Consider the following 16,666-nt stretch of genomic DNA (forward strand, 5'->3'; position numbering starts at 1 on the left):
AAAGATATAAAAGAGACCTAAGGGGAAACGTTTTTTCATGCAGAGGGTGGTGCGTGTATGGAATGAGCTGCCAGAGGAAGTGGTGGAGGTTAGTACGATTGCAATGTTTAAAAGGCATTTGGGTGGGTATATGAATAGGAAGGGTTTAGAGGGATATGGGCCAGGTGCTGGCAGGTGGGACTAGATTACGTTGGGATATCTGGTCGGCATGGACAGGTTGGTCCCAAGTGTCTGTTTCTGTGCTGTGTGTCTCTATGACTCTATGACTAATGCCAATCTCCTGCTTTTTTCCCACACCCTTACACATTATTTTCATCCAAATAGCCACCCAAGGTCCATCCTGAGTGCTTCAATTGAACCTGCCTCCTCAACATTTCCAGGCAGCACATTCTGTATCCCAACTGTGTGAGAAAGTTTCATTTTCTCACATCATCCTTGCTTCATTTGCACATCACTTTAAATCGATACCATCATGTTCTGGTTCTTTTTAGAAATGGGAACAGCTTCTCCCTAAATACTCTATCCAGCCCTGCTCAAGGCTTTGACTTCTCTATTAGATCTCCCCTTGACTGCCTTCTCTCCTGTACATCTCTCCCTGAAAACACTCACTGGGTGAGGCAATACCTGTCCAGTGCAGGTGTTGACAAAGGGAGATTGTGTTGTCATGATAGCATTAAACTAATAATCCAGAGGATCAGTCTGTTGCTCCGGGGGTCTGGGATCAAATCCCACTGTAGCAGCACATGGAATTTGATTTCAATTAATAAACCTGGAATTGAACAACCAATTAGTAAAAACAAAAATCAAGTAAGAAACTATCATCAAACCCATCTAGTTCATCAATGTCTTAGAGGGAAGCAAATCTGCCATCCTTAACTGGTTTGGCTTTCATGTGACCCAAGACCCATGTTGCTTGAGTCTGAACTGCTCTCTGATATGGCCGAGCAAACCATTCCATTCAAACAGTTAGGGATTGAGAATAAATGTTGACAGTGAAGCCCAAAACCCAGGAAAGAATTTTTTAGAAAAAACATTTTGGATTGATGATCTTTGTTTGGAAGTGGAAAGTCTCACAGTAAAGTGTCAGAGAGAGAAAATAGAGTAAAGACAACCTTAGAAATTAATTGTAAAATAACCAGCTGCTTCACTCTTGTATGATGAACATATTAGAGTCATAGAGCCATAGAGATGTACAGCATGGAAACAAACCCTTCGGTCCAACCCGCCCATGCCAACCAGATATCCCAACCCAATCTAGTCCCACCTGCCAGTACCCAGCCCATATCCCTCCAAATCCTTCCTATTCATATACCCATTCAAATGCCTTTTAAATGTTGCAATTGTACCAGCCTCCACCACTTCCTCTGGCAGCTCATTCCATACATGTACAACCCTCTGCGTGAAAAGGTTGCCTCTTAGGTCTCTTTTATATCTTTCCCCTCTCACCCTAAACCTATGCCCTCTAGTTCTGGACTCACCCACCCCAGGGAAAAGACTTTGTCTATTTATCCTATCCATGCGCCTCATAATTTTGTAAAGCTCTACAAAGTCACCCCTCAGCCTCCAACGCTCCAGGGAAAACAGTCCCAGCCTGTTCAGCCTCTCCCTATAGCTCAAATCCTCCAACCTTGGCAACATCCTTGTAAATATTTTCTGAACCATTTCAAGTTTCACAACATCTTTCTGATATGAAGGAGACCAGAATTGCATACAATATTCCAACAGTGGCCTAACCAATGTCCTGTACAGCCGCAACATGACCTTCCAACTCCTGTACTCAATACTCTGACCAATAAAGGAAAGCATACCAAATGCCTTCTTCATTATCCTATCTACCTGCGACTCCACTTTCAAGGAGCTATGGATCTGCACTCCAAGGTTTCTTTGTTCAGCAACACTCCCTAGGACCTTACCATTAAGTGTATAAGTCCTGCTAAGATTTGCTTTCCCAAAGTGCAGCACCTCGCATTTATCTGAATTAAACTCCATCTGCCACTTCTCAGCCCATTGGCCCATCTGATCAAGATCCTGTTGTAATCTGAGGTAACCCTCATTGCTGTCCACTACACCTCCAATTTTGGTGTTATCTGCAAATTTACGAACTATATCTCTTATGCTCACATCCAAATCATTCATGTAAATGATGAAAAGTAGTGGATCTAGCACAGATTCTTCAGGCACTCCACTGGTCACAGACCTCCAATCTGAAAAACAACCACCCTCTGTCTTCTACCTCTGAGCCAGTTCTGTATCCAAATGGCTAGTTCTCCCTGTATTCCATGATATCTAACCTCGCGAACCAGTCTCCCATAGTGAACTTTGTCAAATGCCTTGTTGAAGTCCATATCGATCACATCTACCACTCTGCCCTCATCAATCCTCTTTGTTCCTTCTTCAAAAAACTCAATCAAGTTTGTGAGACATGATATCCCACACACAAAGCCATGTTAACTATCCCTAATCAGTCCTTGCCTTTCCAAATACATGTACATCCTGTCCCTCAGGATTCCTTTCAACAACTTGCCCACCACCAACATCAGGCTCACTGGGCAATAGTTCCCTGGCTTGTCCTTACCACCCTTCTTAGACAGTGGCACCACGTTAGCCAACCTCCAGTCTTCCAGCACCTCACCTGTGACTATCAGTGATTCAAATATCTCGGCAAGTGGCCCATCAATCACTTCCCTAGCTTCCCACAGAGTTCTAGGGTTCACCTCATCAAATCCTGGGGTGTTATCCATCTTTATGCGTTTCTAGACATCCAGCACTTCCTCCTCTGTATAATGGACATTTTTCAAGATGTCACTATCTATTTCCCTACATTCTATATCTTCCATGTCCTTTTCCACAGTAATTACTGATGCAAAATACTCGTTTAGTATCTCCCCTATTTTCTGCGGCTCCACACAAATGCCGCCTTGCTGATCTTTGAGGGGCCTTATTCTCTCCCTTTTGTCCATAATGTATTTGTAAAAACTCTTTGGATTCTCCATAATTCTACTTGCCAAAGCTATCTCATGTCCCCTTTTTGCCCTCCTGATTTCCCTCTTAAGTATATTCCTACTGCCTTTATACTCTTCTAAGGATTCACTCGAACTATCCTGTCTATACCTTACATATGGAGAGGAGTAAAAATGATGCCAAAGGAAAGGAGACAACAATGGTATCCATCCTTACTCTGAACACAATGAACAGTCCTGGTTACATCTTCAGGTTGAATCTATTCCTTCAATGGTGAAAAGTGCAAGTTTACTGTATCGGGGTCAGTAAATATCTTCCCCCATCACCCTCTCCGTTGTCCAGCTCCGATAGTTCACCTGTAATCTTGCCCACCTGCCAACACAATTTAGGTCTTGATCTGAAAATGTCAGGTGCTTAACAATTAAACTTCCCTTTGTTCTTCAGATTCTGGTGGGAAAATGATGGCGTTTTTTCTGGTAGCCAACGTCAGGCTCTTCAAAAAATCTCCATGTCCAGGATAATCTGTGATAACACAGGGATTGAGTTTCTTCCTCGGAATGCCTTTAAATTCCATCAATATCCACAAGGATACGTTCACTGCAGTGAGATCCCAAAGGTCGACTTGAGTGCCTGGAGGGAGGATGCACAAGGTATGGGATGATCGGACTCGGCCCCATCTGCAGAAAGCTGGCATTATCAATCAGTTATGTTTGAGTATGAAACAATTAAACTCTGATGGTATAATAAAAGGCCAAAAGGAATGTGAGAGCTCAGTTTCTGAAGTACCTGAAACATTCTCTCTCTTTTTGTTGATTCTAATATTTTATTCAAAAGTATTTATTTCATCTGGAACATTTTCCATCTGCACTTGTGACTAAGTCCGGCAGCACCTTGGAGAGAAATCAGTTAACATTTCGGGTCTGGTGACCTTTCTTCAGAACTGGGGAATAAAATAGGATAGCTCCAGGTTTCCTTTTTCCTAATTAGTGTCTGTTTGTTCTCTCCCCAGTAACCCCCTGTGGCTCTGTTCCTGTTGTTAAGCATGCCCATTTCTCCATCTGTAAGTCTTCAGTCAGATATACCTGCGAGTCCAGATTCAAACTGGTGGGAGGAGACACGATAACCTGTCTGAGTAATGGACAGTGGAACCAAGAACCACCTAGCTGTGTAGGTAAGAGCCGAATTCCAGTGGATTGCATTAGGACTGCCAATGGTTGGCATCGGGTGTAAAAGGTTAAATCTAAACATAGAAACAGAAATTTTCACCTCCATCATCTGAGCACTGACCTGTGATAAGCGGTCACCTTTCAAATCCTCCACCTGTGACCCCTGCACTGTTATCTCCGGCTACCCCTCTCTTTCTGTGAACATGTATGTTTATCCCAAATGATTTAATGAGAATTATTAAATAAATCTTTGATGCAAATAAAAATGATGATCATGTCTTGCAATTCTTTCAGATCCCCAGTCAACTGGATATCACAATGTTCGAATTAAAGTAATACAAGGAGGTAAAGGTAGTTGTGTACCAAAAGGACCTAATGGAGAATGCATTCAATCTGCATCACAAAATGATGTGGAAAAGGTTCAACTCAATGAAAAGAATGTGAAAATAAAAGATGCAATTCTATCTGGAAAGAAGAACAACAGCTAGAGAGGTTACAAAGATCAAATAGAAATATTTACTTGTCAAATATCTGGGTTTATCAATTTTCTTAATACTGTGGAGTGAGCAGAAGCATCATTGTGTACCTTTATAAAATAAAATTGGGCTATATTAAGTGTCTCGGGGCAGGATGCCAAATATGGGAGAAATACTTTTTGGGAAATAGCATCCTTCAGCTAAATTCTGGTGATCAAGCTTGATTTGAGCTTGAGCTGGTTCCTTAATCTATTACCGACTGTTTCCTGGCCTGCTTACTTTACAGTTTAATTACTTTGCTTTCCTTCCAGACATATATAAAGATCTTTCCAAGTAAATTGTTAGCAAAATTTGCTTTAGGGGTTTCTTAGAAACTGAGCTGGGTAATCAGGAGCCACTCCTGGTTCTTTATAGTAGACAAGCTGATTTCCATAATTCTCATGTGTAGAGCAAATCCATCCTCAGGTCTGATCTTGGGATCTGGCTCAGTCACAGATTCTTTTCCCAATATTATTTCAGGGCTCCCAGAGTGATTCAGCCAAAGAGCTGAGATGTTACCAACAAATCTCTGAGTTACCAAATTAGATTCACCTTCAGTGTGGAAATAGGCCCTTCAGCCCAAAAAGTCCACACCGACCCTCCGAAGAGTAACCCACCCAGACCCATGTCCCTCTGACAAAGGCATCTGACAATATGGACAATTTAGCATGGCCAATTCACCTGACCTGCACATCTTTGGACTGTGGGAGGAAACCCATTTTTTCACAATTAACATTTCTACCTGTAGCACATTTTGGACGAGCCATGTAGCAAAAATCTATTTTTGACAATGGATGGCAGTGAGAATATCTAATTATGGACACTTCTATGAGAGGGGCTGGTTAGCTTGGATGGCTGGTCTCTGATGCAGATTTGACAGCAACACTGTGGGTTCAATTCCTACACTGACTGAGGTTAGTATGAAAGACTCCCCTTCTCAATCTCTTCTCACTTGTTGTTAATTGGGTTCAATTATTAATGTGTGCATAAAATTTAATACATTAACTACAAAATGTCTAATCACACTGAGTGATGTAATGAATCATGTCTGAATTTTCTGGATACAATGTGACAAATTGTTTTCAAATTGTTTATTTCAATGAAAGTTCAAATGTTGAAGTGCGAGATCTCAATTGCATGGAACTTACAATAAATTCACAAGGACACTGACTGTATTTCCTCCGTGTCGTTTATTCGCTGTTGCTGCTGCTCTCACAGGTTGGCAGTGTCCATCACATGCCATCTCTGTCTGTTCCAGTTGTGCAGGACACACTGTACAATGATTATATCGTACATTCTGTACAGATTGTTCCAAGCTTCAGAAACATCTTTTCAGGAGGCCCCTCATCTGTTCGACTGTGATGTCAGAAGTAGAATGGGATGCTTTGTATCTACATTCCACCCTGAATCAGGAGTTGTATTGTGAAGAAATCAGCCAACAGGGGTGGTACAGCTCCAGGCCATGCCTGGGCCCGGGTACCTGACGACGGAGGCATTGGCATTCCAGCTGCAGAGCTGTGCGGGGTTTTGGGGACACCTGAGTGTTTGCAGATCGAGGGATGGACTTTGTGACTTTGTGCTTTTTCTGGCAGCGAGGACTCATGGCGGACTCAAGGGGTGGGGAGTGATGTACTAGACGTTACACTTTCTTTTGGCTGCTCCTTTTATTTCTGCTTCTGTCTTAAATTCTGAATTTTGTATCCTAAGGTGCACCAGAGATTGGTGACTGTACTCTTATATTCCTGGACTGAAATACACAGGACAATGAAATCTAAATCTAAGACAAAATAAACCAAAGGCTGCAATATTAAAGGGAGTGCAGAAGCAGCACCACCTGGATGTTTCGGTGCAAAAATCGCTGAAGGTGGCAATGAAAGAGCCATTAAGAATGCACTTGGCATTGTGGACTTTATAAATAGAGGTGCAGAGTATAAGAGAGGAGAATGTAAGTTGCTTTAACTTCAACTGGTGTGTTGCACTTAATCCTGGACTCCATACTTTAGGAAGCATGTGAAGGCATTGCAGACATTACAGAAAAGATTCAAGAGAATTTTCAAAGGATGAGAAACTTAATTATGTAGAAAGATTGGAGAACTGTGCCTTATTGGATAAAAGAAGGTTGATAGGAGATTTGATGGAATTGCTCAAGATAATGAGAGGGTCAGACGAGATCAGTTAGTGAGAAAATGTTCCCATCAGTGGAAGGATCAAAGACCAGAGGGCGCAGATTGAAAGGATTTCACAAAAGAACACATAACAACATGAAGAAAAGCATTTTCAGCCAGCAAGTGGTTATAAGGAATGCAGGGTGTGGTGATGGAAGGATCAAAGAAGGCTTTCAAAGGGGAATTGGATCATCGTAATTCAAAATTACAGACAGTATGGTCTGACAGGTTTCCTTCTCTGTGCGTTTAATTATTCAATTAATTCTGTGCGATATCTGTTAACAAAGGGATGGTATGCCTCAAACAATTGTGTTACCTCATGCATTATGCTGAAAGGGACCTCTCGATCTGCCTTGGCCAAATTGGCAAGAGAATCTGGAAAATTTCTCATCAATCTTGCTTATTGACAGGCTACAACACTGATAATGATCTTGGATAGTTTCTTCCTATTTCTTGTATGGTGTTACTTCTGTCTGTGCCATGAAATAGACAAGCTTCCTTAAAACATAAAACACCTTTATTCTAACATATTTCATCTTTCTATAATTTAAAGCCATGTCACTGAATGCTCTCCAACTTATCTGATTGATATAATTTGCCAGCAAGAACTGGTTCACTAATGTCCTTCAGGAAAGGAAATCTGCCATCCTTACCCAGTCTGATCTATATGTGACTCCAGACCTTCTGGGCATTTAGGATATGCAAAAACATTGAGGTCAATGTACCATGAATGAATTTTTTAAAAGTGCATAATCCAGTCCCCTGATTCTTTTACACACCTCAAACAAATTGATTCTGACATCTACCATTTTCTAGATTCTGGGCAGAGCCTTCCCAGCCGTGAATGATATGGTGACAATCTGGGAGAATAGCATGAAATGTTCAGTGAGGCCTTTCTCAGCACCAAGCCTGACAAGTTGCAACTTCCAACCAAGTTCCAGATGTCATGGCAAAATTCTTGCTCAGGAGCAGGGAGATGCGTCCTCAAGGGGCGGCACGGTGGCTCAGTGGTTAGCACTGCAGCCCCACAGCGCCAGGGACCTTAAGCGACTGTCTGTGTGGAGTTTGCACATTCTCCCTTTGTCTACGTGTCTTTCCTCTGGGTGCTCCGGTTTGCTCCCACAGTCCAAAGATGTGTAGGTCAGGTGAATTGGCCATGCTAAATTGCCCATAGTGTTAGGTGCATTAGTCAGAGGGAAATGGGTCTGGGTGGGTTACTCTTTGGAGGGTCGGTGTGGACATTTTGGGCTGAAGGGCCTTTTTCCACATGGTAGGGAATCTAATCAAGTAGCCTGCTGCTCTGAACCTCCATCTTAGACACTGGCACCAACATCCCAGAGCATGCCCAGGGCAGCAGCCACACTGGTACCTGACAGATACTACTGCTTCATCGTTGCACCTCTCCATTCCACTTCTGCACTTCAGTGCTGTGTTTTGGACAATACCAGTGCCTCTGAGTGTCAGGCTACTGACAGGACACCATGGTCACTTAAGGACAAGTATCACCTCATAAATTGGACCAAGAAGAATCTCAGGGCTGCTTGCTCACTCTCTTTGCTCTTTGCATCCACCTGGACAATCCCAGCATTCCTGCTTCATATTGTTTTTACAAATAGAAGAGGGAGCAGTCAATTCAGTATAGGCCTAATGAATTCAATCTCTCTGCATAAGACAGACCCCTCATCTCCAGAATCAGTCTAGTGAAGCTCTTCTTGTCTTGCCTTGGTGTTGTCTTGTATTTTCGTATTAGGTCCCCTCAGACAGACTTCAAAGGCTTGGAATGCTTTTATTTTGCCTCGTCTTTTGATGCAGACACAGAGCAAGGCAGCTTATTATGGTTCTCAGCATTTACTAGTCAAAAGGGTTAAACATGTTGCTCTACAGCACATTGCTGCACTAATTTCACACATACAGGATATGCCAGCAGTTTAAGCAGCAAAGACACTGCATTTACCTCTCCCAAATAGCCTTTCCTCCAACACAGAAGGCCTCAGTCAAGTCAAGAGGACTGCCAGCAGTCAGGGGATCCCGGCACAGTCAGTCAAGGGCATGCAATATTTGCTCACTGTCCAGGGGTCAGTTGTCTGGTCAGATGATCATGGTTAGGGGTTCTGTTTCATTGCAGTCTGAGATGTGAGTCTGTATGCCCAGTGCAAGCAGTCAGGGGATTCACATTTTTGTCAGGAAGCTGAATGGAAATAGGGTTAGCCAAAGGCTGAACTCTAAACCCATCACAGTCAGGGGTCCAGTCAGTTATCAGTCAGAGCTGTCTGTCCATTCTAGTCAGGGTAGTGGGCCATTGTCAGCCTTTAGGCTCTGTTCAATGAACATTAAGGAAGGAGCTGTCTGGGAACACGGCTATCATAGGGAAATGGGGGGAATGAATACTGGAGATTGGAGGCAGCAACCTCAATGCTGAGGGGATAAGGACAGTGAATGGGAGAAATTCAAAATATAGAGCAAGAGCCAGGAATACATGGGACGCTGCAACAGTGTGTTTAAATGTTGATATCATCACTGTGGCCTCAACAGGGGGTCCACATTTCACAATGGTGGTTAACACTAAACTGTGGGGTTTCAGGAATAAAGATTTAATTTGCAGGTGTAACTCCAAGTGGTAGTGGAAGCATGTAGGGGATCAGTAATGATGGGCGGTCTATGAAATGCCAGGTAGAAAAATACATGGAGCTTTGGGATGATTATGACTAGGCTGAGCCTAGCACCCATGGAGCTGAGGCTAAGTGTGCCTTGTATTGCCTTCTGTTATTTATCAATTTCTAATCCTATCAAACCCTCGAAATGGAAAATGGCTGTGATCACACCAAGATTGGGTAGTGTTTTTGTCTCTGGGCCAAAACGTGGGCTCCATCTCTGAGCAATGGGAGCCCCTTCAGAGGCAATTACATCAGTCATACATTTGTAGAGAGCAGCTTGAAGTCATTTCCAATTAGACCTGTATAGGGTGTAATTGCTGCAAGCAATCTTTCCTACCTCACTGGTCCTTTCAGACTGAAGATAGGTATCACTGTGAAGGAGAGGTAATCTCAGGCAACCTTAAAAGAGACCCCAATACACAAGGATAATGCAAGATCTTATAGGCTACAGAAAGTATGAAACTGGTTCAGTCTCAACTTGATATGTGTTGATAATATAAAATGTTCTTGTGTGCACTGTTGTATTTTATGGTAGGTGGGGACCGTGAAAGAAAGGTTCAATACTTGTGTGGGACTTGTAATGTCCAATGGTCTTAACTCAACTTCCCAGCCTAGTTTTCTTTTGAGGTTTTCCTCTATAGGATCGAATCTATTCTGTATGTCCAGTAATCAGGCTCTTTGTGTGGCTGCTCAGACTGGATTTACCCTCTTGTCTATTAATGGGCTTTTACTGCTCTCACTGCTTTTCTCTAAGAAGTTTGTATCCCCTCTTACTGCTTGTAAAAGTTGCCATTTACTTACTTGGTGAATTCTGTATAGGGGTTTTCTGCAGGAATTTTACCTTCAAACCTGCTGTTTAGCTCTGTGCCTGTTATGGCTGTTAGTTGATCTAAAAGCTGTTATGATTTTGTTTTGGAAAAGTGTTTTTCTTAAGTTCTCTTCCTTAACATTTGTATTCTATTCCAGTCAATTTCTGGTCTGGTCCTTAACTTCAGTTCTGCTATAATTTTGTAAGCGTGGAATCCTATCACTGACACTATTTTTTTTGTCATGTGGTTTTTGGGTCATACCTGAGAGTTTGAGGTTGAGTTGACAGGTTGAGGAGAAGGCAAAATCAACAAAAGTTTTCAGGCTTAGGAGTCTGTAGAATTCTATTGATTGCCTATTAATACTAAACACAACAAAAAATGGTAAACTGAGACATACTAGGTTCGGAGCTATTTATTATTTGTTAAGGGACTGTAAGCTACTTATGCTTCTAGCTTAATTCCACTTCCAATCTAATTAACTCCTCCCACACTGAGCTATTTATGTCATATGGGAGGCAGTTTTGTGATCTCATTGTAAGGGTGTTCTAGGGTCCTGCAGCTCTTATTCAGTACTTTGCGCTAAAGATTTTGCAAGTGTCTGAGATGGAACTATGCTTTCGTTGGTGCTGCTCACATGCATAACATTACAGTAGTGTAAGCTGAACAAATGATGACATATTTCATTAACGCTTTGAGATCAACTGCCTTTAGTAAGTGAACACTACTCGAATCTTGGTGCAATCTGTAGGTCATTCTCTATTATGATCAGTTCTCAGAACTAACTAACATCTCTCCAGTTGCAACAGAGGTTTAAGTATTTCATTTAGCACATAATGACACGCTTTTGCAATTACAATATAGCTAAATATTTTAATTATAAGCAATTAGGAGATAATTTCAGGGCTTCCATGAGTTTAAGAGTGAACAGGTTTGTTAACTGCTAAATAATAAAGACACCATGTTAAGCATTAAGACTTGGACCACACACAAATACAAAGTTAAATCAAAATGGGGATCATCATGAAAGAAGATAAAAGAATACATTGTTGAAAGTCGTTTGGATGTCCTTGAGGCTAAGGTTTCAACTTGAGACATCGGTTTCTTAGACTCAAAGTATTAGCAAAGGTTACAGTTATCTTTTAAATTCTTGGCTCTCTGAAACTTCTTTTTGATCGGTGTTGTCACTGGATATTTTATTTCTTTGTTTCTTGAGAGAGAGAGAGAAAGACCCTTCTTCTGTCTATGTTGAGTTGTGCAGACTAAAATTCACCTGCTCCAGCTTGTCTAGGATTCTCTAATGTATTGGCAGCACACCCTGTAAAAGTAGATCTGCCAACAAGGCAGAATGGCAATCAGCAGTGTAGGCTGCATTGGGTACAGGTACTGCACAGGATCAGGAACCCAGTCTGTAGCATGGATAAGGCTGCCTCCCAGGAGCACTCCTTTGCTGTCTCAGCACACATTCTCCTTGTGTCGTGCCCTTATTCTCCATGCCTTGTCTTGCATTGGCAATTGGCACAGTCACAGCAAGAGGCAAGTGGCCAAGCTGAGCAGCAGTCCTCAATCAACGGCACTTATCTTACATCAGTGTGCCATGCCAGCCTAGCAGCTGTAACAAGTGGCAGCAGCATTCATGACAAACACATGGCATAAATAGCAAGCAATGGAACATGCCTGAGAGGATTAGGATGTCTGCTTCATAGTGGAGCCCTTTGGAGGTTTGGTTGAGTGACACCTGATGCAGTGTAGATGTTGACAATTCTCCAGCATTCTCTGAGGACACTGGTCCTCTCTGTCCATGACTGCCACCAACTCGTCCAATGATACAGACAGCCAATTGCAGGACTTCCTCCACTTAGGCAGTGTCTGATGTGTACAGGCAATGTGTCAGTGAACTGCCTGCATTGCTCCAGTTTCTCCCCAATAAAGACTGGTGCCTCCTGTATGCCTGCCTGTCACTGCTGCTCCTCCCTGGGTAACTGGTGTTACGTAAGTAGTATACCTGTTAGGGCTGGTGCATGTGTGGGAAACGTGTTGACATGTTCCTAGGGTGTGAGGAGGCAGCGTGGAGGGTATGCAGGATTAGTGGTGAGGGAGGATGAAGGAAAATGAGAGCAAGCAAGGGAAGGTGTTTCATGCAATACAGTGGGTGAGACTTAGTGGGAAATGGGTGCAGTGGCAGAGATACAGTGAGTGGGAAGTAGCAAAGAGAAGTGTATGGCACTTTGTCTGGCAGGGTGGAGAAAGTGATTCACCTTCTTCTTGCAATCCTCCTCCCCTTGGAGTTAGCACTGACCCAGGTAGCAAATTCTGACCATGTCGACACAATCTGGTGGCGTGGCCTCTTCAGCTGATCATCCCGGAAGATGACTTCCCTCTTCCGGACAATCCCTGTCTACAAGGGACCTGACTTCCAGGTCCCTCCCTGAGGGGGGTGTATTCCAGATTCCCCATCTCGGACATCTTCCCCAACCGAGGGAAAGCTTTCAGATACCAGTGCTCCTGCTGGTGAACAGCAGCTTAGGAAGATGGCATGGTTGCAAGGGGTGCTGGTGATAGGTCGGATCTCTGGTGAGTGACGTGTTGCTCTGGTAATGACACATGCGGTGAAAATTGGACATGAAAGCTGGATTGCCAATAATTGTGACAAGTTTGGTAAGAATCACTCAGCCAAACTTGATATAGTTGCACTTTGCCAAAAAAAACTACTAGATTCAGCCCCATATTTTATATAATCGAAATAACTTTGTTTCAATCGTTTGAATAAATATTAAAGAGCAAAGGACTTACTCCAAACCTATGGTACAACACTAGTTTCACAAGCCCAAGCAAAACCATACTTTTTGATAGCACATTTCTACTTTTGGTTTTGGTGGATAGTTATTGATGGATACAAAGCTGTAATAAACTTGGAAGTTATTCACAAAGGGGCTGCAACATCATCTTTATTCATGATCTTGTGTTGTCCTAGATTAAGCAAACTAGCTGCAGGCATTACTGCTCTGAAGTTTGAAGTGGAAAAGAGGAGATAAATTGGAATATGGATACTTGTTAACAGTGAATTGGAGTTTTGAAAGCTTTCTGTTGTCAAGAATGAAACAATACTGATAGCACATGCTGGATAGTGAGCACATGTCATTAACAGAACCCTGAAGAGATGTCTGATTATGTCATTAAGATTAAAATGTAAGTATTGAACATTATTAGGGCATAAAAAGAAAACGGGCACAAACCTAAGCTGTAACGCTTTATAATCCTACTCCACTGTTTAATAGATAACAGCTGATCATCAACTTCAACTCAACATTCCCAATCTACCACTGTCTTCCCTAGTGTCCAAAAATCTTTCAATATCATTCTATTGATCCTACCAACATGTGGAGAGGCATCTTCCATCTGTTTGGCTGTTAAATGACTGCAGGTCAGGGGCTTGAACTTCCTGCTGCCTGGAGTTTACGTCATTGCCTGGTCTCTGCCCTCACATTGCTGCCTGCAGCATTGACTTCTCACTCCACTGGTTCCACCTTGAAATTCTGGGCTTGGTGGCTGCAGGCTGTTGTTCTTGATGTTATCGACGGATTCAGAATTGGGGAATTCCAGAAAATAATTTCAATGAGTAGGGACAGGAAATAAACAATTAGCAACAAAGCCCTCCAAACTAACATTCAGTAGTGACGTCAATGTTTACGAATACCTGTAGTTTTAATTATTAGTACCCTTCAAACCAGTCTTCATTTACCCATCACCAGACACTGACAATGCCATCACTAACTGAATGAGCTACATGGGAAGTCAAATAATAGTTTCCCACGCAACAATGGAACACAGTAAGCATCCAAGATCCAACTTCTAAACACAGTTTGTGTGCATCACTGGCAAACCCCAGCATTTGATTTTCAATTTCTGATCAATAATGGCCCTTGAGGTTGTTAATAATGGAAGATTTGATGATGGCCATTGAAGGCTAAGGGAAAGCAGTTAGACTGTTGCTTGTTGAACAAACTGGTTGACTTGGACTTCTCTAAGCTGAGTGCTATTTATGATTTCCAGACCTTTCCAAACAAAAAGGTGGGCTGCATGAATATTGCAAATGGAATTGAACGCTATCAGCACAAGCATGGATCCACTTCGGACCTTATGATGGGGAGAAGCTTGGAGCTAAAAATAGTTGATAGGATCCTGACTTGAAGAACTCTTACAGCAATGTCTTGTGGCTCAGATAACAAGCTCCAACAATCATAAGAATTTTCATTTGTGTGAGTGAAGATGCCAGCCAGTAGTGACTTCTTCCCCTTCAATCACGTCACTTCCAGTTTTCCTAGGTCTCCCTGATTTTTCCTAGGTCATCATTACTCAAATGCTACTCCTCGCTGATGTCAAAGGCAGTGAGTTTTACATCATCTGTACAATTTAGCTCTTTTGTCTTCATTTAAACAAAGACCATACTGGAGCCTGGAGACAAATTGTCCCGATGGAACCCAAACCAAGCAAGACTGAACAGATTGATAACACTAACAATGCCATCTCGTTCTGAAGCACAGGTCTTCAGGGATGTTAACCTTTACTGTTCCCAGAGTTCTCAGCTTTTCTTGACATCATGTGGAATGAATTGAATAGGTTGTAGGCTGACATCTGTGACAGCTGGAATCAAAATAAGAGATCAGTATGACACATTCACTCAATTCCTGTGGTGGAAAATGGTTATGAATTTAATTTCATATCAATGATTGAATGTAGTCTTCCTCATATTAATTGTCCAATTCGCCCACATTCTTGTGCCAAGTTTTCAGAGCTTTAATCTGATCCTTTGATTGTGAAACTCCTTAGTCTCCTATATGATGTGCTTCTTTAGCTTATGTAGAAGGTATTGTGTCCTTACAAAGTTAAAAATTCATGTTTGTTGCCCCTCTGTTCTGCACATCTCATTGACCACTGGATTTGTATTAATGGTACCTATCTTATGATCTGAACATGCGAGCAATCCATAACATTTGTGAAGCAGACAGTTTTAACAATTACTAGATGGCAACATTGAATTCTGCCCATCAACAAGGTTTTATTATAAGGTTTTCAAAAAGGACAGGACAGATCGAGGACCACAAAGGAGGGTCAAAGGCAGTGAGTGGGAAAATAAAATTTAAAAAAACAAATAGAGAAATGTACAGCCTTCAAGGCTTGATGTTGAGAACAAAAAGCCCCATTTTGCAATCAAATGTTGCTCATCAGGGTGAGATTCTTGTTCATGAGCAGGAGAGATCCATAACATGGGTTATGGCTCATTATCACCCCCTGCTACTACTTAATCTCACCTTATTAATATGTAGACTTCCATTTTACCACTGGCAGGATAAAAGCTAAATGCTGGAAATTCCTGACAGGAAAGTCAGAGTGGATACTCCTGCTCACCATGTGTTTCTCCAGACCTTCATTTTAGACACCCAGCACCATCAATTCAGGACACACTGTATTGCCAATGGCCACACACACCCCTTGTCCAAGGTCAGTGCTGCACAAGGGGAAGTATCCACTCCATGCTCAATTTGTCAATTCCCTTTAATATCTTATTTCTTGATCAGATTTCCTCGCATTCTTCCAAACTCTAGGAAGTATAGGCCTAAACTGTTTAACTGTTCTTCAGGAAACAAACTGCTCATCTCAGGAATCAATCTAGTGAATCTCCCCTGAACTGCCTCCAGCACAATTACATCCCTCCTCAAGTAAAAGGATCAATACTCCGGTGCAGTTCCACTAATGTCTTGTGCAGTTGCAGCAACACTTCCAATATTTTATTATCTAGTCGTTTAGCTATAAATAGTAAAATTCCATTTGTCTTCTTTATTAGTAGTTATACCTGCAGACTAGTTTTCTGTGATTCATGCAAGAGGACATTCACATTCCTCTGCATGAAACATGCTTCTGTTTCTAAATAAAAGCAAATTACTGCGGATTGTTTCTCTTCATTTAAATGATAAGTTGTTTTACTGTTCCATAGTCGGTCAAATCTCAGGTGGCGATGAAACAAGCTACAGACGAGAGGTAGAAGACCTGGAAAAATGGTGCATTGAGAATAACCTAGCTCTCAATGCCGGCAAGGAACTCATTATTGACTTTTGGTGGGATGTTACTCATGCCCCCCTACACATTAACAGCACAGAGGTGGAACGAGCGGAGAGTGTCAAGCTCCTGGGAGTAGTCACTTCCTTTAAGACACTAGGAAGCCATCAGGACCAGGGGACTTGTCTGCCTTCAATCCCAATAGTTTGCTCGGCACTTTTTTTCCCGAGTGACGGTAATTGTTCTGCATTCCTCCCTTTCTATAACCTCTGCATTACCTGTTACTATTGGAATGCTACTAGCTTCCTCCATCCTGAAAACTGAGGCAAACTATGGATTTAG

General features: G+C 42.2%; 1 protein-coding gene across 1 annotated transcript in view; it reads left to right on the top strand.

The window, feature by feature from the left end:
- LOC122564097 (eosinophil peroxidase-like) overlaps window positions 1-5,813 on the top strand; it is a 39,018-nt gene extending 33,205 nt beyond the window's left edge. The window contains exons 12-14 of the mRNA XM_043718658.2: window positions 3,406-3,611; window positions 3,971-4,132; window positions 4,422-5,813. Coding sequence (XP_043574593.1) covers window positions 3,406-3,611; window positions 3,971-4,132; window positions 4,422-4,615 — 562 coding nt within the window. The 3' untranslated portion in view covers window positions 4,616-5,813. The remainder of the gene's footprint in view (window positions 1-3,405; window positions 3,612-3,970; window positions 4,133-4,421) is intronic.
- The last annotated feature ends 10,853 nt before the right edge of the window (window positions 5,814-16,666 follow it).

This window comes from Chiloscyllium plagiosum, unplaced genomic scaffold (genome assembly GCF_037043375.1).
Source record: "Chiloscyllium plagiosum isolate Xiang-an unplaced genomic scaffold, Cpla_swu_hap1 HiC_scaffold_31, whole genome shotgun sequence".
NCBI classification, from domain to species: Eukaryota; Metazoa; Chordata; class Chondrichthyes; order Orectolobiformes; family Hemiscylliidae; genus Chiloscyllium; species Chiloscyllium plagiosum.